This window comes from Pristiophorus japonicus, chromosome 15 (genome assembly GCF_044704955.1).
Source record: "Pristiophorus japonicus isolate sPriJap1 chromosome 15, sPriJap1.hap1, whole genome shotgun sequence".
Classification (NCBI taxonomy): Eukaryota; Metazoa; Chordata; class Chondrichthyes; family Pristiophoridae; genus Pristiophorus; species Pristiophorus japonicus.
In genome coordinates this window covers 3463529-3486320 of record NC_091991.1, presented here as the reverse complement: position 1 = coordinate 3486320, position 22792 = coordinate 3463529, and the positions used below count along the sequence as shown (strand labels likewise).

The 22792-nt window shown below is 50.1% G+C and overlaps 1 protein-coding gene across 2 annotated transcripts; it reads left to right on the top strand.

Moving 5' to 3' along the window:
• The first annotated feature begins 804 nt into the window (after window positions 1–804).
• kera (keratocan) lies at window positions 805–22473 on the top strand. Of its 2 annotated transcripts, none has more exons than XM_070900073.1 (3): window positions 805–820; window positions 12703–13577; window positions 20441–22473. In XM_070900073.1, exons 2-3 carry the CDS (start codon window positions 12716–12718, stop codon window positions 20611–20613), a joined length of 1035 nt encoding a protein of 344 aa, XP_070756174.1. In that variant the 5' UTR covers window positions 805–820; window positions 12703–12715; the 3' UTR covers window positions 20614–22473. The 2 variants fall into 2 exon arrangements, with proteins under 2 accessions (XP_070756174.1, XP_070756173.1); XM_070900072.1 differs by lacking the exon at window positions 805–820 and adding an exon at window positions 3014–3354.
• The last annotated feature ends 319 nt before the right edge of the window (window positions 22474–22792 follow it).

Sequence of the window (22792 nt, the reverse complement as noted above, 5' to 3'; positions counted from 1 at the left end):
GTTAAGCCACAGGAGATAGAAAAGTCACACAGTTGCACCACATGCAACACAGCGTAACTATGTTTGGAAATTAATGTGCAAACTTGCATTAAATAGGCCACAGTAGTGTTAGCCGTGGCTCAGTGGGCAGCACTCTCGCCTCTGAGTCAGAGGGCTATGGGTTCATGTCCCACCCCAGAGATTTGAGCACAAAAATCTAGGCTGGCGCTTCCAGTGCAGTGCTGAGGGAGTGCCGCACTGTCGGAGGTGCTGTCTTTTTGGATTAGACGTTAAACCACGGTTCCTGTTGTCCCTCCCAGGTGGATGTAAAAAAATTCCCCAGAACTATATCGACCAGCACAGCCACCATGGGCCAAATGGCCCCCTCCTGTGCTGCATCATTCTGGGATTCTGCAGTGTACCCGTTGTGAGAAGTAGCACATTTACATGCAACAATCCATGTCCCGAAGCAGGCTGAACAGTGCTGAGGCAATCAAGTCTTACACCACAGGCACAGGGTTGCCAACCCTCCAGGGTTGCCCTGGAGTCTCCAGGAATTAAAGATTCATCTCTTGAGAGAAAAATCATCAGGGAAAATTGTGCGTGTTTTTTTTTTCATTTTCTTGGAACACCTTTATTAGATACAGAAACATTGGCTATGGGGGGAGGGGAAATGGCTGTTTAACTGGGCGGGGCGGTTGGAGGCGTGAGGTCATGTGATGAAACCTTCAGGAATACATACAACCAGAGTTGGCAACCCAATACCAGCATCTCCATTAACCTAAAGATTGACAGCAATGACCACAGCCAAAACAGCTCACAATCTGGAAACACACAGCAGGTCAGTGTCTGCGTAGCAGAAAGGTTCAGCGTTTCAACAACAACAACAACTTGTATTTATATAGCGCCTTTAACGTAGTGAAACGTTCCAAGGCGCTTCACAGGAGTGTTATAAGATTTAAAAATTTGACACCGAGCCGCATAAGTAGAAATTAGCGCAGGTGACCAAAAGCTGGGTCAAAGAGGTCGGTTTTAAAGAGCGTCTTGAAGGAGGAAAGAGAGGTAGAGAGGTTTAGGCAGGGAGTTCCAGAGCTTCAATTTAAGTGTGGAAGTAAGTCACCTTCCACTCCGGGGAACTGCTTGGGAGGAGAAGAAGAAGCTGGAACTAATTTTTGCCACGCATTGTTTTCACATCCACAAAGAATATTTAACCTTTTTAACCGAGGGTTTGTCTTGTCAGAGTTACTTTATTTTACTATTTTTAAATCGAATTCTCGAAACTGGTCAGGATATATTTACTGCTCCCACCTCCGAATGGAGAGCTTCATTCAAAAGGAGCACAAGACACTCCGGAGCAGTGGCCTAGACCCTGGTTGCCGTTTTGGAGCGTGGGCAGGAACATCGGCAGGACCAGGTACAGAGAGTGGGAAGGTCGGGGAGGTTAAGCGGCGAGTGTTTGTGGCGAGATGCGGTGAATGTTTGTGGCGGAGGAGCGGCGAGAGATCGGGGCGGAGGTGCGACAGATGAGGGTACGGGGACCAGAAGAGGCGCGGGCCCAGGCCCAGCCCACACTGCGATATGTGCGCGCACGAGGTCCGTGCGGCAGAGCAGGTCTCCAGTCGTCCTGGTTAACCCTTGCCACTGGATAAAGGCCGAGCTCTGTCAAACCCGTGTGGTGGCTGGTGTGCAACGGTCACCCCACGTTAAAAAAATCCACGCACAGGCATCTTCCACCCCCTCAATTGGAGTTCAGGATCTGGAACATCGGGTTCTTCACCGAAACATCTGTAAACTCGTGGAAGCAAGTCATCCTCGTTCGAGGAACCGCCTCTGATGATGATAACTCCTATTTCTGTTCTGTGCACCCTTTGAGTGTTGTTCCCTGCTGGGAATGTGGCATCCATGAATGTATCCTTACATTACTGCATGTAATTTATTAAGCTACAATACATTTTCATTAAAAAAGAAAAATAAATAACTTGCATTGATATAGCGCCTTTCATGACCACAGGATGTGTCAAAGTGCTTTACAGCCAGTGAAGCACTTTTGAAGGGTAATCACTGTTGTAATGTAGGGAAACGCGGCAGTCGATTTGCGCACAGCAAGCTCCCACAAATAGCAATGTGATAATGACCAGATCAACTGCTTTTCAATGGTGTTAGTTGTGGGAGAACTCCTCTTCTCTTCTTCAAAATAGTGCCGTGGGTTCTTTTATGTCCACCTGAGAGAGCAGGCGGGGCCTCAGTTTAGCATCTCAGCCAGTGAGTATACTGGCATATTAAGGTTTCTTGGCTTGCGCCAGGAGCAATACAAGTTGAAGCATTGTGGTGATTTGTTCTTGGTTTCTGAGGGTTCATTTGGGGCAGGGACTGGGAGCTAAGGAGATTGGCCCTGCTCGACAGTACTGGTTGGCTTTGTTCTCCTTCCCTGAGCGAGTCAGTGAGCGGGGGGGTGGATGGGACCTGCACTGACTGGAGCCCCAAGGTAGGGCTGCGGGCGGCCGCAAATTCTCCAGTCCTGGGCCAAGGCCAACGACTACATGTGGCTGAAACACCTGTGTGACGTGAATTACCTTTAATGATCTACAGCGCGTACATTCAATGCATAGAGTTGCTACAGCAACTCTGCTTTCACATACTAACAGGATGCACGAATGAATTAGCTATGCTACATATATTGCTTGAATATTCTTGCATCTGGTTTATATCCCGAGTCCAAGAAGGAACTTTCACAAAACAGCTGGGATCCCTTTCACTGTTGTTCAGCAGTGTGACTGCAATAAAAAATGTTATTACTGAATAAAATTAGCTGATCAGAGGAGTTTTTACGACCACCATTCCACGTGGTTCTATTTTAATTTTCGATCTTTCCAAGACATGACATTTTGCATTGTTTATCCAGTCACGTCTCTAGCTGATATTGAAACATTATATACATTACCAGCAGCTGGTTCAGATTTCTGGATGTATTCACAACTGTTTTCTACCCTCCCCCAGCCCCCCTCCATCCCACGAGTTTCAAATGTGAAGGTGTCTGCTATTTTAGGGTTAAAAAAAAAACTTTATCAGTGCATATATATTAGGCTGCCTTAATAAAGCACAACATGCAGGCTCAGTCAATCTGTCACAGGCAAACAATGGTGAAGTAAGACTGCAGAATAGTGCAAAGCGTGTCTCCAGATTAAGCTGTGCTGTGCATACAAGAGCAAGAGGTTAGAGTCAGACCCTGGAGAGCTTTTAGTTGCTGCTTACTTTCAGCAACACAAGATTGGATGAGAGCTATCTGCAATAATCCAGCGTACCCTCTAGCAGAGCAATCTCTCACAAAGCAAACAGCCATTCACAAGAGGCAGAGCTGCACTCCTGGAATCCAAGGTAAATGGTTTTTTGCACTTTTTGGGGAGCATAAATGAGACTTTTCAGGAGATGTATGAGTTAGCTTGGCATTCTCAATGTGTAGAGCATTCCCTGGTGCCATGCACTTTAGTGTCTGAAAAATTAGGAAAGATTTATTGCTTTGATAAGGAATTGTCTACCTTTGAGAAAGAAGTTTTGAAAAGATGGTTTAAGATAATAAGGTAATAATAACTGTAAATACATTCAAATGGGTTTAGATAATGTCAAGGAAAACAAACAACATAATAATTATTGATGTTCCAATGTCTCTTTTGATTACCTTGTTTTTAATTGTTTGTTAGCTATACTTTATCTCCTGTATTTTTTTCCTGTGAGCTTGTTTTCTACACTGGAAACTAGAGGGAAATGAACCACCTCTGGTTTACACAGGTGGAAAAAATGCAGTAAGCAAGATGATATAAAATGTCTTTTAGCCTATACTCTGAACTCAACCCATCGAAATCCACATACCACTCAAGCTCAAAGCACTTCTGTACTGTATCCTCCACTTGCTCAGCTTTTATTATGTAAACTGATTGCGATCGAGGAAGTTTTAATTTATCAAAAACACCTAAGGAGAAACAAAAATATTTGCATATGTTTGTTGTATTTTTTTTGGTGATTAATTTCCAATTGCATGGGACGGGTTGTTAAAGCAGTTAGGAGTGCTCCACATATATCTTTGCTGAACAGACCGCTTGTCCACAGATCAGCTCAGGTGGCTAGAGTGCTGAGTTTGTGATTGGGGCTGGGTAATTGTGGTCTGGGAGGCTGCTGCTGGCTTATGACGGGATTTATCTCTGTCCTCGTTACTCTCACTGCTTCAGTGTCAGCCTGGAACTGCAGGACAGCAAGCGAGCTGTCATCGCCCTGCCTTCTCCCCAAGTGCCTTCCTGCTCCTATTCCCCTGAGGTATTACATTCCCTCCAGTGACATTTCCTCCAGTGTCTGACATTGCTGTATCCCAAAGCAACAGTCGCCCGGTTTACATCTATACCTGCGCCCACGCTATCGCATGTAACACAATGGATGCAGTCACCTATTGCATTTTCCCTTTTGAATTTAACCGGGTAAGCACAACAACAAAAAAAACATATGGTATAAATCACAGAACAACACAGTAGTTATGGACTTCGTGATGTGTCATAAGACTGACAGCCTCATTTGTCCTTTGTTCTCTAAACCTTTTTAATGTGGTCTACGGATTAGAGCAACACCTACAGTGTACGCCGTGCTAACTGCGCCTAGTCCTTGTCTGTTGAACTGGAATAACGATCCATTTACACATATTACGTTTAATTCAGGAGAAACTTCTTTACCCAGAGAGCGGTGAGAATGTGGAACTCGCTGCCACAGGGAGGGGTTGAGGCGAATAGTATCGATGCATTTAAGGGGAGGCTGGACAAGCGTATGAGGGAGAAGGGAATAGAGGGTTATGCTGATAGATTTAGATGGGGAAAGACGGGAGGAGGCTCGAGTGGAACATAAACACCGGCATGGACTGGTTGGGCCGTATATCCTGTGTAATCCTATGTACCTCTTAATCAATTTAATAGTCAATCAGTACAAAGTATGGACTAAAGCAAGCACGGAGATCATGGCTCTCCACGACTCGTTCTTTCTGTTGGATCCATGTTCAGTTTAGTCGGAAGGTAAGATTGCTAATTGAGCTCCAAATGAAAGCAGCTGTATATTGCTTGATCGATAATCATTGACGATGTCCCCACCAGGATTCCCCACCGAGACGTTCCACCCAATCAGCAGCTCTGACAGCCAGCTATTATATTTCCTTTTAATGCTGGATTGGCAATGGGGAGAATTTCCTCTTTAGAAAATGTGATCCAGATGACTTTATGTTTCAAGGTGATTAAGTGTATATAAGCATAAGCAGGTGTGCGTGCCATTGTTACCTCCAGACACAAATATTCCAACGCTCTCCTGCCCAGCCTCCCACCTTAGTATCCTCCGTAAACATGGAGCTCCTCCCGGCTGCCCCGTGTCCTAACACACACCGAGTCCCGCTCACCCATCACTCCCTGTGCCCGCTGCCCCGTGTCCTAACACACACCAAGTCCGGTTCGCCCATCACCCCCTGTGCCCGCTGCCCCCATGTCCTAACTCACACCGAGTCCCGCTCACCCATCACCCCCTGTGCTCGCTGCCCCGTGTCCTAACACACACCGAGTCCCGCTCACCCATCACCCCCTGTGCTCGCTGCCCCGTGTCCTAACACACACCAAGTCCGGTTCGCCCATCACCCGCTGTGCTCGCTGCCCCGTGTCCTAACTCGCACCAAGTCCCGCTCACCCATCACCCCCTGTGCTCGCTGCCCCGTGTCCTAACTCACACCAAGTCCGGTTCGCCCATCACTCCCTGTGCCCGCTGCCCCGTGTCCTAACTCACACCAAGTCTGGTTCGCCCATCACCCCCTGTGCTCGCTGCCCCGTGTCCTAACACACACCAAGTCCGGTTCGCCCATCACCCCCTGTGCCCGCTGACCTACAGTGGCCTCCAGGTCCGGCAATGCCTCGATTTTAAAATTCTTATCCTCGTGTTCAAATCTCTCCATGGCCTCGCCCCTCCCCATCTCTGTAACCTCTTCCAGTCCCACAAACCCTCTGAGATCATTCCACCATTGATGGCCCTGTCTTTAATTGCCTGGGCCCCAAGCTCTGGAATACCCTGCCTAAACCTCTCCGCCTCTCTACCTCTCTCGCTTCATTTAAGACGCTCCTTAAAAGCTACCTCTTTGACGCAGCTTTTGGTCGCCTGCCCTAATTTCTCCTTATACAGCTCAGTGTCAAACTTTGTTTGCTAATCGCTCCTGTGAAGCACCTTGGGATGTTTTACTCCGTTAAAGGTGGTATCTAAATGCAAGTTGTTGTTGTATCAACATGGTAATGGATCCTGGTATCAGTGAAAAAATAAAGCTAATGCTGAATTTGAATCTTCTGATGTTTCTGCATTTTATTCAACATGAAGATGTTTCTTTCAGTGTATTAGCCGAGATTGCCATTTAAAAAAAAATGTTGAAGCTGGGAGGTGGACAATTGAATATTCTGCACCATATTCTATGATATATCGGTTCAACAGTGCAGACAGCTGGCCAGGGATGAGCAATGGAGACATTAAATGGACAGACTGTCTATATTTTCACTCAACTACCTTTGAGAATCGGGGATTAATTAGGCAGAAATTCCCCTCAGGACATTAAGTGTTGAGGAAGACTCTTTGATCAGTCAGACTGCAAACGGTACTGTACAACATAAATGGTCTCACTGGGACAGATTATCTTTTCTCATTCCAAGGCTGCTCATGTCCTGGCGGAGGGGGGGGGGAGGAGTTAAAATTCCCCCTGAGTTAAAATGGACTCACACCCTATTTTTCCCACCCCGAACTGGCCAACTGCAATTTTAAATTACAAGCAGCAAGGACATCCATCCCAGGCTGGCCAGGGTCCTCTTTAAATATACAGATTGGGGTTCAATGATGTCATCGGGGTCCGATCTGCTATTTTATAAAAATTTACAGCACGGAAGGAGGCCATTTCGGCCCATCGTGTCCACGCCGACCGACAAAGAGCTACCCAGCCTAATCCCACTTTCCAGCTCTCGGTCCGTAGCCCTGTAGATTACGGCACTTCAGGTGCACATCCAAGTACTTTTTAAATGTGGTGAGGGTTTCTGCCTCTACCACCCTTTCAGGCAGTGAGTTCCAGACCCCCACCACCCTCTGGGTGAAGACATTTCTCCTCAAATCCCCTTTAAACCTCCCCCCAATTACTTTAAATCTATGCCCCCTGGTTGTTGACCCCTCTGCTAAGGGAAACAGGTCCTTCCTATCCACTCTATCCAGGCTCCTCATAATTTTATACACCTCAATCAGGTCTCCCCTCAGCCTCCTCTGTTCCAAAGAAAACAAACCCAGCCTATCCAATCTTTCCTCATAGCTAAAATTCTCCAGTCCAGGCAACATCCTGGTAAATCTCCTCTGTACTGTAATGTGGTGACCAGAACTGCACGCAGTACTCCAGCTGTGGCCTAACCATTGGGGGCTTTCACTGTAGAGCAAAATCTGCCTGGAACAGCAGCAAGACCCAGGCAAGATAAATTCTTTGTGTGCTTTCTTTTAAAACAGGCTTCCTTGTGGCGCCAGGAGGCTCCTCCAGGCCCCACAAGGAAACCTTGGACCTTTTCTATCCTGGGCTCCCCCCACCCCCCGCACCCCACAACCCCCCCACCCCCCATCCCCTCCCCAGCCCCCATTCCTCCCTCCATCCCCCCTCCATGCCCCCCCTCCCCATCCCCGCTCCATCCCCCCTTCCCATCCCCCTCCCCCATTACCCCTCCATCTCCCCCCCTCCCCCCTCCCCCTCCGAGCTGCACTCTCCTGGAGTATGGAATCAACCCATGAAAGAAAAAAAGACTTGCATTTATATATCCCCTTTCACAACCTCAGGACGTCCCAAAGTTCCTTACAGCCAATGAAGTACTGTGGAAGTGTAGTCACTGTTGTGATGTAGGAAACGCGGCAGCCAATTTAAGCTCCCTCAGACACCAATGAGTTAATAAGCAGATAATCTGTTTTTAATGATGTTGGTGGAAGGATAAAAATTGGCCAGGACACCGGGGATAACTCCCCTGCTCGTTTTCAAAATACATCCATCTGAGAAAGCAAACGGGACCTCGGTTTAACATCTCATCTGAAAGACGGCACCTCTGACAGTGCAGCACTCCCTCAGCACTAAATTATGTTCTCGAGTCTCTGGAGTAGGACTTGAACCCACAACCTTCTGACACCTGTGCTCATTAAGTTGAACATTAATTTCTTCCGCTGATTGTTACGATCTGCTGATTGAAATCCGCACCAGATGCAGCAACTTTGAGTCAAGCAAGGTTGCAGAGCAACAGTTACATTTCCCAGCTTGTGACTGCTTCCTGTGACTCATCGGAATGTTTCCATGCCGTGTACGGTAGACCAGGTGTACTTCTGTTGGTGGCTTGCTTTTGTTTCAGGATTTGTGATGTGACTCCCTGTGTAGTAGTGTTTTGGTTTGAGCCACTTTTCTCTCAGAACATTTTCCATTTGTTTTGGTGATAAAATCTCTTTATTGCTGAAGTCTCTTATTGCTTCCAGCTTCTGCTGTGGCTGGGTCTCGCTAATGCCCGCAGTATTGCTCCGAGCTATTTGGGATATTTTCTCATGTTCTATATGTGAGGCTTTTAAAGGACAAAGCTCATTGAATCAATGCAGAATTAGCAAACTGGATTGAAAACTGCCAAAGTAATAGAAAGCACAGAGTAATTACAAATGGTAATGGTTCTGTCTGGGAGGCAGTGTTTGCTGAAGTCCCACAATGCTCTGATCTAACTGTCTTGCTATTCTTTTTTTTTAATTCGTTCACGAGATGTGGGCAGTACTGAGGGAGTGCCGCACTGTCAGAGGGGCAGTACTGAGGGAGTGCCGCACTGTCGGAGGGGCAGTACTGAGGGAGTGCCGCACTGTCAGAGGGGCAGTACTGAGGGAGTGCCGCACTGTCGGAGGGGCAGTACTGAGGGAGTGCCGCACTGTCGGAGGGGCAGTACTGAGGGAGCGCTGCACTGTCGGAGGGGCAGTACTGAGGGAGTGCCGCACTGTCGGAGGGGCAGTACTGAGGGAGCGCCGCACTGTCGGAGGGGCAGTACTGAGGGAGTGCCGCACTGTCAGAGGGGCAGTACTGAGGGAGCGCTGCACTGTCGGAGGGGCAGTACTGAGGGAGTGCCGCACTGTCGGAGGGGCAGTACTGAGGGAGCGCCGCACTGTCGGAGGGGCAGTACTGAGGGAGCGCCGCACTGTCGGAGGGGCAGTACTGAGGGAGCGCCGCACTGTCGGAGGGGCGGTACTGAGGGAGCGCCGCACTGTCGGAGGGGCAGTACTGAGGGAGCGCGGCACTGTCGGAGGGGCAGTACTGAGGGAGTGCGGCACTGTCGGAGGGGCAGTACTGAGGGAGTGCTGCACTGTCGGAGGGGCAGTACTGAGGGAGTGCTGCACTGTCGGAGGGGCAGTACTGAGGGAGTGCTGCACTGTCGGAGGGGCAGTACTGAGGGAGTGCGGCACTGTCGGAGGGGCAGCGCTGAGGGAGTGCCGCACTGTCGAAGGGGCAGTACTGAGGGAGTGCCGCACTGTCGGAGGGGCAGTACTGAGGGAGTGCGGCACTGTCGGAGGGGCAGTACTGAGGGAGTGCCGCACTGTCGAAGGGGCAGTACTGAGGGAGTGCCGCACTGTCGAAGGGGCAGTACTGAGGGAGTGCCGCACTGTCGGAGGGGCAGTACTGAGGGAGAGCTGCACTGTCGGAGGGGCAGTACTGAGGGAGTGCCGCACTGTCGAAGGGGCAGTACTGAGGGAGCGCCGCACTGTCAGAGGGGCAGTACGGAGGGAGTGCTGCACTGTCGGAGGGGCAGTACTGAGGGAGCGCCGCACTGTCGGAGGGGCAGTACGGAGGGAGTGCTGCACTGTCGGAGGGGCAGTACTGAGGGAGTGCTGCACTGTCGAAGGGGCAGTACTGAGGAAGCACCGCACTGTCAGAGGGGCAGTACTGAGGGAGCGCCGCACTGTCAGAGGGGCAGTACGGAGGGAGTGCTGCACTGTCGGAGGGGCAGTACTGAGGGAGTGCCGCACTGTCGGAGGGGCAGTATTGAGGGAGTGCCGCACTGTCGGAGGGGCAGTACTGAGGGAGCGCCGCACTGTCGGAGGGGCAGTACTGAAGGAGTGCTGCACTGTCGGAGGGACAGTACTGAGGGAGTGCTGCACTGTCGGAGGGGCAGTACTGAGAGAGTGCCGCACTGTCGGAGGGGCAGTATTGAGGGAGTGCCGCACTGTCGGAGGGGCAGTACTGAGGGAGCGCCGCACTGTCGGAGGGGCAGTACTGATGGAGTGCTGCACTGTCGGAGGGACAGTACTGAGGAAGCACTGCACGGTCGAAGGGGCAGTACTGAGGGAGTGCTGCACTGTCGGAGGGGCAGTACTGAAGGAGTGCCGCACTGTCGGAGGGACAGTACTGAGGGAGTGCTGCACTGTCGGAGGGACAGTATTGAGGGAGTGCCACACTGTCGGCGGGGCAGTACTGAAGGAGCGCCGCACTGTCAGAGGGGCAGTACTGAAGGAGTGTTGCACTGTCGGAGGGACAGTACTGAGAGAGTGCTGCCCTGTCGGAGGGACAGTACTGAGGGAGTGCCGCACTGTCGGAGATGCCGACTTTTGGATGAGACGTTAAACCCGAGGCCCTGTATTGCAACAGTGACTGCACTTCAAAAGTACTGCTGGAAAGGGGTTTGGGATGTCCTGAGATTGTGAAAGGTGCTATATAAATCCAAGTTCTTTCTTCATGTTCTACAAAGCATCATTGAGGCCACAGATCGGTTATTATGTACCCTGTATTCTGCGGGTCCTTCAAAAAGACAATGAGATTCAAATAATTGAAATGGAAGAGTCCTGGAGCTAGAGCTCTCAGGCACAAAAGCAGATGCATAGAACATAGTTTGTGTTCACTGGAGAAAATATAATTAAGTGGGGATAGGATCCAAGAGGTGCATTTAATATAAATGCAGACTTGGCGTGTAGGGTAAAAGTATGTAAAGCTAGCCACGGGAGGGATGATTCTCTGCATTAGCACAGCCAATTAGGTAGCTCATCTGCCAGATATGCATGTAGAGGGATCGTGGGCTGCATCGATATACACGACCAGTGGCTTCCTAGCTGACAGGGCAAGCTTGGGTGCATGTGCCCCCGACAAAGAGGTGGATACGGGGAACGGATTTCCAATACAAGGAGCTAGATATATCGGAGGACAAACTTGCTTGATATATTGTCAGCTGTGGCTCAGTGGGTAGCACACTTGACTCTGAGTCAGAAGGTTGTGGGTTTAAGTCCCACTCCAGGAACTTGAGCGCAAAAATATAGGCTGACACTCACAGTGCTGAGGGAGTGTTGCACTGTCAGAGGTGCCGTCTTTTGGATGAGACATTAAACCAAGGCCCTGTCTACTCTCAGGTGAACGTAAAAGATCCCATGGCACTATTTTAAAGAAGAGCAGGGAAGTTATCCCCGGTGTCCTGGCCAATATTTATCCCTCAATCAACACAACAAAAAAAAAGATTATCTGGTCATTATCACATTGCTGTGTGTGGGAGCTTGCTGTGTGCAAATTGGTTGCCGCGTTTCCCACATTACAACAGTGACTACACTCCAAAAGTACTTCATTGGCTGTAAAGCACTTTGAGACATACAGTGGTTGTGAAAGGCGCTATATAAATGCAAGTCTTTTTTTTACTGAAATTGTGAACAGATTTGACCTCAATTAGTCACGCGGCTGGCGTGATGCGTGCTGACTCTATGCATTGCCCTCAAGAGTTAGCTGGACCAGCTCTTCAGTGGGCAGAGATCGCATCATGTACAAAGCAAGTATCTTTCGAGACAATATTTGGTCCGTGTGATCTCCTGGACTGGCTTCGATTACCTGAGGGAGGGCGGAGAGGAATTTTCCAGAGTATTTTTATCCTTATTGATGCTGGGTTTTTTCGCTGGTCCCACAATACTGTTCTTTTGCCTCTCGCTGGAGATTGAGGGGTACAGTAGCATAGTGGTTATGTTATGGACCAGTAATCCCAAGGTCTGGACTAATCATCAGATACATGAGTTCAAATTCCACCACTGGGGAATTTAAATTCAGTTAATTAAATCAATCTGGAATTTAAAAAAAACTAATATCAGTAATGGTGACCATGAAACTATTGGATTGTGGTAAAAACCCATCTGGTTCACTAATATCCTTTAGGGAAGGCAATCTGCTGTCGTTATCCAGTGTGGCCTATGTGTGACTCCCGATCCTCTTAATCTTAAATGCCCTCCATTCATCACCATCCTTGGAAATATATCGGCCGTTCCTTCATCGTCGCTGGGTCACAATCCTGGAACTCCCTCCCTAACAGCACTGTGGGAGCACCTTCACCACACGGACTGCAGCGGTTCAAGAAGGCGGCTCACCACCACCTTCTCAAGGGGCAATTAGGGATGGGCAATAAATGCTGGCCTTGCCAGCGACGCCCACATCCTGTGAACAAATTTTTAAAAATATATTACATGGCTGCCCAGGGGTGGGGTGAGATTTTAATCGCGATGCTCTGACCATCATGAGGTGTAGAGAAGACTTGATGGACCAACTGGTCTTTTCCTGCCCGTCAATTGTGTATGTTCGGACAATTCTTCATTTGACAAAAATGTGATTTAATGCTTAAGAAACGTGCCAAAAAGCAATTGATTGTTTTTTTCCCCATTTTATTTTTTTTCCAGGGTATCTGCAAACATGAAGGTCGTGGTGCAGCCTGTTCTAGTTGCTTTATTCCTAAGCAATGGCATTTGGTGTCAGGACTCATCAGACTATTTCACACGCCTACAATACTTTTACGAATGCCCGAAAGAGTGCCGATGCCCTTCGACCTTTTCTACTGCTCTGTACTGTGACAGCCAAAAGCTCAAAGAGATGCCTATAGTGCCATCAAAAGTTCTGTACGTCTATCTTCAGAACAATTTCATTGAAGCGCTTTCGGAGAAATCCTTCAAAAACGAAAGTCAGTTGAAGTGGATAAACTTGAATAAAAATGAGATCACAAGCAACAACATCGACAAAGGTCTCTTTCAGAAGATGGAAAATCTGCTGTACCTGTACCTGGAAGATAACTACCTTGAAGAGGTACCTGCACCCCTGCCCAGCAGCCTGGAGTACCTGCGCCTGGCTAGGAACAAGATCTCCAGTATACCTGAGGGTGCCTTCAAAAACCTCAACAAGCTGATATTGCTTGACCTGCAGGGGAACAAACTGAGAAACATTCAGGAAAACACTTTTCAAGGACTGACGACTCTGCTTCAGCTGAATTTGGCCAAAAACGAGCTGGAGCAAATGCCCTTGCAGATTCCCTCTTCAATTCTGCAACTCTACTTGGACAATAACTCCATCAAAGCCATCCCATGGAACTACTTCATCGGCCTGCCCAAGCTCTCCTTCATCAGGCTCAATCACAATAAGATTTCTAACACTGGAATTCCTGAGACTGTCTTCAACGTGTCGTCCTTACTGGACCTGCAGTTGTCACACAATCAACTTACTGCCGTCCCACTCATCCATTTCAGTCTCGAGCATTTGTACCTCGACCATAACCAAATCAAAAGTAAGTAGCAGGTTCTTATTTTGAGAACCACAGTAAATACCTTTCAAGCATAAATCACAAAATGGGCAACCCGCAGTAATGAGATTCAGAAATTGGCAGATACAACACACACAGGCTATTCCCCATTGCTGTCCCGGTTACTCGAAGTAGGTTTATAATACCTCTAGTAATAGTTCACATACCAGTTCACTCTCTTTGCAATGAGATTGTAGGGCAGATGTTATGAATTTGCGCTTCTGGGGCACAACTTTGTCGACCAGGACTGCACATCAGGGACTTAGACATGAGGCTCAGAGGGCACGCCGGGATTTTCCATTCATTATAATCATAAAATTACACTGTATGAGCCAATAGTCTTTGCTGGTAGCTCACCCCACAAGTCTGTTATCGGTTGGATAAAAGAGTTCTGCCGGCCTTCCCTTCTTACGGGTTGGAGTTTCTAACTATCCTTGGTTTCCAGTCTCGAGCCAATTTTCAATCCAGCACCGTGCATTACAGCTGGAGTACTGCGTGCAGTCCAGGTCACCACATTACAGGAAAGATGTGATTGCATCAGAGCGGGTACAGAGGAAATTTATGAATTTTAGCTATGAGGAAAGATTTGATAGGCTGGATTTTGTTTTCTTTGAAACAGAGGAGGCTGAGGGGAGACCTGATTGAGGTGTATAAAATTATGAGGGACCTAGATAGAGTGGATAGGAAGGACCTGTTTCCCTTAGCAGAGGGGTCAACAACCAGGGGGCATAGATTTAAAGTAATTGTGGGGAGGTTTAGAGGGGATTTGAATGAAAATATTTTCACCCAGAGGGTGGTGGGGGTCTGGAACTCACTGCCTGAAAGGGTGGTAGAGGCAGAAACCCTCACCACATTTAAAAAGTACCTGGATGTGCACCTGAAGTACCGTAACCTACAGGGCTACAGACCAAGAGCTGGAAAGTGGGATTAGGCTGGGTAGCTCTTGTCGGCCGGCACGGACACGATGGGCCGAATGGCCCCCTGCCGTGCTGTAAATTTCTGTGATTCTATGATTATTCCTTGCCGTCTTACCGTAATCACTGATTATTGTGAAACCTGACTAGAAGCTGGCTAGAGTTCCAAGTATATAAACTAATTTAATTTGCCTAGTCCACCATATCAGTGATGTCCTCGAAATACTTTGGTATATTAGTCAAACTGGACTTTCCTTTCTGCCATCCATGCTGGCTGCTCTTGAACAAGTTGAGCTTTTTCATTGCCTCTCTCAGCACGGACAATCGCTAATGTTAGCGGACCAAAGTTATGTCAGTTATAGCTTCACTCGTTTCAGTTCCCATCTCCGTTAAGACTTGTTCTGTCTGGACCTGGTGCCTTATTTATTTTAACAGCAGTAGTAAATCCTCATGCCCATGGTCCTTGAAGTACAGGGCATGGGTGAAGATCTGAGTTCCAGATAAAGAGGAAAAGAAAAGACTTGTATTTTATTAGCGCTTTTCACAACCTCAAGACATCCCAACGTGTTACACAGTCAATGAAGTACTTTTGGAGTGCAGTCACTGTTGTAATGGGGGAAACGCGACAGCCAATTTGCTCACAGCAAGCTCCCACAAACAGTAATGTGATAATAACCAGATCATCTGGTTTTCTTAGTAATGTTGGTTAAGGGATAGATATTGGCCAGGACACTGGAGCGAACTCGCCTGCTCTTCTTCGAAATAGTGCCGTAGGATTTTGGACATCCACCTGAGACAGGGCCTCGGTTTAACGTCTCATCCGAAAGACGGCACCTCCGACAGTGCAGCACTCCCTCAGCACTGCACTGGAGTGTCAGCCTGGATTAAAGAGGGAAAAGCAGAGGGAGAAAAAAAAATGCACATATATTAAAATAAAAAGGCACAAAAAGTTCTAAATTGGTCCCAAACGTTACGAAGTTACAGGAACTTGAAATGGAGAGGCCGCAGCAGGTCAGGGAGCATTCATAGGTGTAGCTATTACAATTAAAGCTGGTGGCAGACAGCCAGAGGAGGGTGGGGGCTTGAATCATGACCATCCATTGTCGAGAGAGGTCGATGGGGAGTTACCATTGTGATTGGAAATGTTGCCGTAAAAGTGCTAATCGAAAATTGGAATAACAGGAAATCCTATTTTTGGGGTAGGCAGTGAACACTTGCACAAGATCTTTTTAACACGATATATATGTAATCATATCCTTCATTATTTACATGCTGCCTAACTGCTTCTCTGTCATTCCTGAAACTCTGATGTCTGAACTTAGATAAATCTCCCTCTGAGGGGGGAAGTTCTGAGTACGATCCTTGCCCGATGGTTGCACAAAGCAGGAAATTGCAGGAGCGCTGTCCTTAATCTGGTGTCTATTGTCAAATGCATTGAAGATGATGGGCAGTAAGCCTACAATATCCTGAAGTGCTCAGCCGCAGGCCAGGGTCCTGGCTCATCTCCCACACCCGCAAAATTGACCCCACCAAGTAATAACTCCGCTACATTCTTTGTCCATGGAATCCAGCTTCCTTTCATCCTTTATTTATCGCAGATGTACTGTTGCTTGAGATGGTCCCAGCAATCTTAGCTTCAATAAACATTTCCCTCCGAATCTCATTACTGCTACCGACTGAAATCCTCGTGCATTTTGAAAGCCTTCCTCTTATCTCCAATGCTGCTCTTTACAGGATAAATTCAGCGAGGGCCATGCTCCTGGCAGGGAGGGGGGAGGCTTGAGGGGAGAGTGCATCAGAGAAGCGGCCACAGAGCTTGGTGCAACTCTAGCCGTGGAGATCTTGATTATCCGGCCATTAATGAAGCACCAATGGTACACCGCCTCGAGAAACATTCCCTCCTCTTTGGATAGACTTATGCTGTTACCCAGTCAATATCTGGGCAATTGAAATTCACTCTGATTTATGTTCTGGCCTTTCTGCAGGCCTCCCTGATCTGTGAAGATCTTTCCCCTGTCTACCTTCCAGGCATAGATGACCAATAACGACCTCCATTCACACTTTCTCCACAAATGCAGCTACAGCAGCTGAAGAGCTTCAGTCCCCACCTCCCATAAACTTCCAGGGCCGCGTCCAGGGAGGGGTCTGAATAAAAGATATCTCCTCCCGCTGTGTGGCCCTTTTATTCAATAAGGTCACCTTTCGCCCCCGGCTTTCCTGCTGCACAGTTTCTAAAGCTCGATCCATCAAGCGGGCTGTGCCGACCCAAATTATACTGCCCCCAAACCCAGGCACAGCTTTCAGCACACCCTCCGTAGTTGATAATCTGGTCCCCAACCACTATGACAGTCCGGGTACGTCATGTACTGAACGCTTTAAGCGTGTTACAGTGTGAGGCCATTGGGGGCGATAACCTTCCAGGGCCGGACGTTTCGTGCCCGGCGCGGAAGTCCCGCCCCCGACGTTGAATTGGGCGCAATCTCCGGCACACTGCTTCCTGTAGGGGGCGGGGCCCGGGGCGTGATTAAAGAGGCGGGGCCACTGCACACTCTGCACGGCCTCTGATGACCATCACTGGGCACCGGGTCAGCGTGCGACTGGGCCAGCAGCCCAAGACGGAGAGGCAGGTGGCACGACGGTGCCCTGACCACTCTCGGGCCACCATGATCGAGCCGACCCGAGAGTCGGGCGGCAGAAAAAGATGGTGGCCTGGGGCGCTGACGCCCTCCCCTTTAACTACTGCCCCGAGAACGGGTGTCGCGTTGACATCTGCTCGTGCCAGCCTCGCGGGCCATGGGGCAATTTCCCCCACGGGGCGTTAGGGAGTGGCTCAGAGCGGTGAGGGGGCAGGGAGGTGAGGGGTCAGAGCGGTGAGGGGTCAGAACGGTGAGGGGTCGGGGAGGTGAGGGGTCGGGGAGGTGAGGGGTCAGAGCGGTGAGGGGTCAGAGCGGTGAGGGGTCGGGGAGGTGAGGGGTCGGGAAGGTGAGGGGTCGGGAGGTGAGGGGTCGGGGAGGTGAGGGGCTGGGCGGTGAGGGGTCGTGGCGGTGAGGGGTCGGGGCAGGACGTGGCGGTGAGGGGTCGGGCGGGGAGGTGAGGGGTCGAGGCGGGGAGGTGAGGGGTCGAGGCGGGGAGGTGAGGGGGCGGGGCGGTGAGGGGGTGGGGAGGTGAGGGGTCGGTGGGGGAGGGGCTGGGCGGTGAGGGGTCGTGGCGGTGAGGGGTCGGGGAGGTGAGGGGTCGGAGCAGTGAGGGGTCGGGGAGGTGAGGGGTCAGAGTGGTGAGGGGTCGGGGAGGTGAGGGGTCGGGGAGGTGAGGGGTCGGCGAGGTGAGGGGTCAGAGCGGTGAGGGGTCATGGCGGTGAGGGGTCGGGGCAGGGCGTGGCGGTGAGGGGTTGGGGCGGGGAGGTGAGGGGTCGAGGCGGGGAGGTGAGGGGGCGGGGCGGTGAGGGGGTGGGGAGGTGAGGGGTCGGTGGGGGAGGTGAGGGGTCGCGCGCCGCCATTGGCATTATTGATAGTTACGCGGTGGTCCGGGGTGCTAATTGGTGCAGGAAGTCCTGCCTCTCCTTGGTTACTGCCCCCAAACGGGGCGCTACCCAATTTCGGTCCCGATAGAATCATAGAACGGTTACAGCACAGGAGGAGGCCTTTCGGCCCATCGAGCCCGTGCCGGCTCTCTGCCCTTTCCCCGGAGCCCTGCACATTTGTTTTCCTTCAGGTACTTCTCAAACTCCCTTTTTGAAAGCCACGATTTTGTCTGCCTCCACCACCCTCTCAGGCAGCGCATTCCAGATCCTAACCACTCGCTGCGTAAAAAGGCTTTTCCTCATGTCGTCTTTGGTTCTTCTGCCAATCGCCTTAAATCTGTGTCCCTCTGGTTCCCGACCCTTCCACCAATGGGAACAGTCTCTCTCTATCTACTCTGACCAGACCCCTCATGATTTTGAACACCTCGATCAAATCTCCTCTCAACCTTCTCTGCTCCAAGGAGAACAACCCCAGCTTCTCCAGTCTCTCCACGTCACTGAAGTCCCTCATCCCTGGAACCATTCTTGAAAATCTTTTCTGCTCCCTCTCTAAGGCCTTCACATCCTTACCAGTGGTTGGGCCCTGAGAGTGGAGCAGTGTGCTAAGGGAGGCGTTCCACACCTCTTTCGGGGCGCTAGGCCGGGTGAGCAATTGAATATACCGTTGTTAAAAAGCCGGCTTGGTCGCCCCCGAGAGAGGCCTCCCTGCAAAAATAAAATCGGAGCAAAAAACACAAAAAAATTCCCGAAACATTACTCACCCCAAATAAAGGTAAATCGCAAAAAAGAATTCCACAAATCAATCACACTTCCCTGATGCAGTCACGCCTTCCCTCAGTGCCCCAGGACAGCTGCACGCCAGGTGTATGCAGATCACTTCCTCGATGGCAATGAGGCCCGAGATCCAATATCAAGTCCGCCTCGGGCCTATTCCAGATTCTGAAGGGGATTGACAGGGTAGATGCTAAGAGTTTGTTTCCCTTGGCTGAGGACTCTAGAACCAGGGGGCATAGTCTCAGGATAAGGGGTCATAGAAACATAGAAAATAGGTGCAGGAGTAGGCCATTCGGCCCTTTGAGCCTGCACCACCGTTCAATATGATCATGGCTGATCATGCAACTTCAGTACCCCATTCCTGCTTTCTCTCCATACCCCTTGATCCCTATAGCTGTAAAGGCCACATCTAACTCCCTTTTGAATATATCTAACGAATGGTCTCAACAACTTTCTGTGGTAGAGAATTCCACAGGTTCACAATTCTCTGGGTGAAGAAGTTTCTCCTCATCTCGGTCCTAAATGGTTTACCCGCTATCCTTAGACTGTGACCCCTGGTTCTGCACTTCCCCAACATCGGGAACATTCTTCCTGCATCTAACCTGTCCAATCCCTTATATGTTTCTATGAGATCCCCTCTCATTCTTCTAAATTCCAGTGAATATAAGCCTAGTCGATCCAGTCTTTCTTCATATATCAGTTCTGCCATTCCGGGAATCAGTCTGGTGAACCTTCGCTGCACTCCCTCAATAGCAAGAATGTCCTTCCTCAGATTAGGAGACCAAAACTGTACACAATATTCAAGGTGTGGCCTCGCCAAGGCTCTGTACAACTACAATCTACAATCTCCCTGCTCCTATACTCAAAACCTCTCGCTATGAAGGCCAACATGCCATTTGCCTTCTTCACCACCTGCTGTACCTGCATGCCAACTTTCAATGACTGATATACCATGACACCCAGGTCTCGTTGCACCTCCCCTTTTCCTAATCTGTCACCATTCAGATAATATTCTGCCTTCCTGTTTTTGCCACCAATGTGGATAACCTCTCATTTATCCACATTATACTGCATCTGCCATGCATTTGCCCACTCCTGTCCAAATCACCCTGCAGCCTCTTAGCGTCCTCCTCACAGCTCACACCACCACCCAGCTTAGTGTCGTCTGCAAACTTGGAGATATTACATTCAATTACTTCGTCTAAATTGGCCATTTAGGACTGAGATGAGGAGGAATTTCTTCACTCAGAGGGTTGTAAATCTTTGGAATTCTCTGCCCCAGAGGGCTGTGGAGTCTGAGTCTCTGAATATATTCAAGGCTGAGATCGATAGATTTTTGGAGTCTCGGGGAATCGAGGGATATGGGGATTGGGCGGGGAAGTGGAGTTGAATTCGATGATCAGCCGTGATCTTATTGAATGGCGGAGCAGGCTCGAGGGGCCGACTCCTGCTTCTAACTTTTATGTTCTTATTCATTCAAGCACCGTGATTTCTTTCCCCCTCCCCTCATTTTTGAGCATCTTCGAATATTTAGGTCTCTCAATGTGACAGAAAATGAAGGCCAGCAGTGAAAGTAAATTTGCCGGTAACTTAATGGAACAAAACATTAACACTTTACGCTGTTTCTCTTTTACCCACAGATATTAACGGACCTCAAATCTGCCCCATGCCCATCAACATGATTGACCAGAGGCCTGAAAAGAACCATCAGCCTCGACTCCGTTACCTCCGCCTCGATGGCAATGGACTCAAACCGCCCATTCCAGTCGAGCTCATGATGTGTTTTCGGCTCCTTACTGCAATTGTGATTTAAAGAAATAACACCTGCTCTCCATATCCATTCCAAGAAAGCAAGAGAGAGAGAGAGAGGTGAAAAAATGCAAGTCTTGCTGGTCTGGTACTTGCAGTGTGAGATGATTCCTAGTTGTATACCTTCTAAACTGGAAAATAGACGACAAAAAACAATCTAGCAATGGCAGAAAAATGCCAGCAATTTTAATACATCAATTGCAATGGCAGAGATTCAAGTACATTAGTTTTTAAAAATACTGATAGGTACTATTTTGTAAACTGGAAATTCTGGAACCCAAGCAGAAAAAGTTTGAAATCCAAGTGTGTTAACCAGTAGTGGAGATCTGGAACTCCCCCCGCACCCCCCCCCCCACCCCACCCCACCCCCCCAAAAAAAGGCTGTGGGTATTGGGGGACCAATGCAGCTTTAAGACCGAGATAGGTAGATTTGTGCTGGGTAATGGTATCGGGGGATATAGAGCAAAGACGGATAAATGGGGTTGAGGTGCAGATCAGCCATGAACTCATTAAATGGCGGAGCAGGCTCGAGGGGCCGAATGGCCTACTGCCCGTTTCCTAATGTAGAGAAAAAAGAAAGGTTGATGTTTTGGGGGAGTACTTGTTCGGAGGAAGAGTTTTTGCCCAAAAGGCTAACTTGTCTTTTGGCTCTCCAGGTGTGCGGCATTTTTATGTCAGTATATTAGCCAGCGGCACCAGCCAGCCTTTGGAGCTCACCTTCCCAGTGTAACTTCACCGTGACTCGGCATCCAGTCAACGAACCGAGGAATGGCTTAGACTCCAATACTCGAAACTGTGATTTTCAAAATAGGGCACCACTGTTGCCGACCAACCAGAGATAGTTGCGTGCGCTCAGCTCCAGTGTTTATTTGTTTGTTCTCATTGGACGTCCCACAGATTGGTGAGCGAGAAAGGTGAGGGGTGGAGATTTCAGGTTTGGTGAGGTCTGTGATGTGACCTGGAGGTGATGATAGGATGTGGGCAGCGTGTGAGATTATTGAACTCACACGGAGTATGTTTATCGCGATCAGGTCCTCCGTCTGTTGTGGTTTGACACGCAGCGGGTGGGCAGAATGCAGGCGCAGAATGTTAGGGATTAATTGTCTGGGAAAAGGATGATTGAGAAAGCAAGGAGAGCCAGTGCGGAGAGATAGAGAGAGAGGAGCGCTAGACAAAGGGCTGGATATTTGGCTTTGCTGATTTTGGGCGGTAATGGCGGCGGGGCGGTAAAGTTTGCACCCGGGAACAGTTTGCGCCTCAGTAGCAAAATCTGGCAGCTGGACCCCAAGTGTGGGGCGGGGCGCTAAGGGAGGCGTTACACACCTCTCTCAGGGCACTAGGCCGGCTGAGCAAGGGACAATTCCCAGCTAAACAGCCGGTCCGGGAGTGTTCCGAGAGAGATCTGGGGAGAGAAAAAAACCTGAAAAAACCTAACAAAAACATTCCCAACACACAGCCCACGCCACCACAACATAAATCGCACAAACAAATAAAACCCAACCACACTGACCTGAGGTGGACATTACTGACCTCACTGCGGCCGGTATAGGTCGGAACGCCCGCTGTCACAGGCGGTCCCAGCAGGGGGCGCTGCGGGGCGGATCGCCTGCTGTCACAGGCGGTCCCAGCAGGGGGCGCTGCAGGCCGACACACCCGCTGTCACAGGCGGTCCCAGCAGGGGGGCGCTGCGGGGCGGAACGCCCGCTGTCACAGGCGGTCCCAGCAGGGGGCGCTGCGGGGCGGAACGCCCGCTGTCACAGGCGGTCCCAGCAGGGGGCGCTATGGGGCGGAACGCCCGCTGTCACAGGCGGTCCCAGCAGGGGGCGCTATGGGGCAGAACGCCCGCTGTCACAGGCGGTCCCAGCAGGGGGCGCTGCGGGGCGGAACGCCTGCTGTCACAGGCGGTCCCAGCAGGGGGCACCGAGGTGCGGAACGCCCGCTGTCACAGGCGGTCCCAGCAGGGGGCGCTATGGGGCGGAACGCCCACTGTCACAGGCGGTCCCAGCAGGGGGCGCTATGGGGCAGAACGCCTGCTGTCACAGGCGGTCCCAGCAGGGGTGGACGATTCAGGCGGGACGCAAAACTCGAGCCGGTGTTGTAACCAGGGGCGCAGCACACCGGCTCGCCTCTCCCGGGCGGTAATGCTCCGTGCCCCGCTGAAACCGGCCCCAAAACTCCCGCAG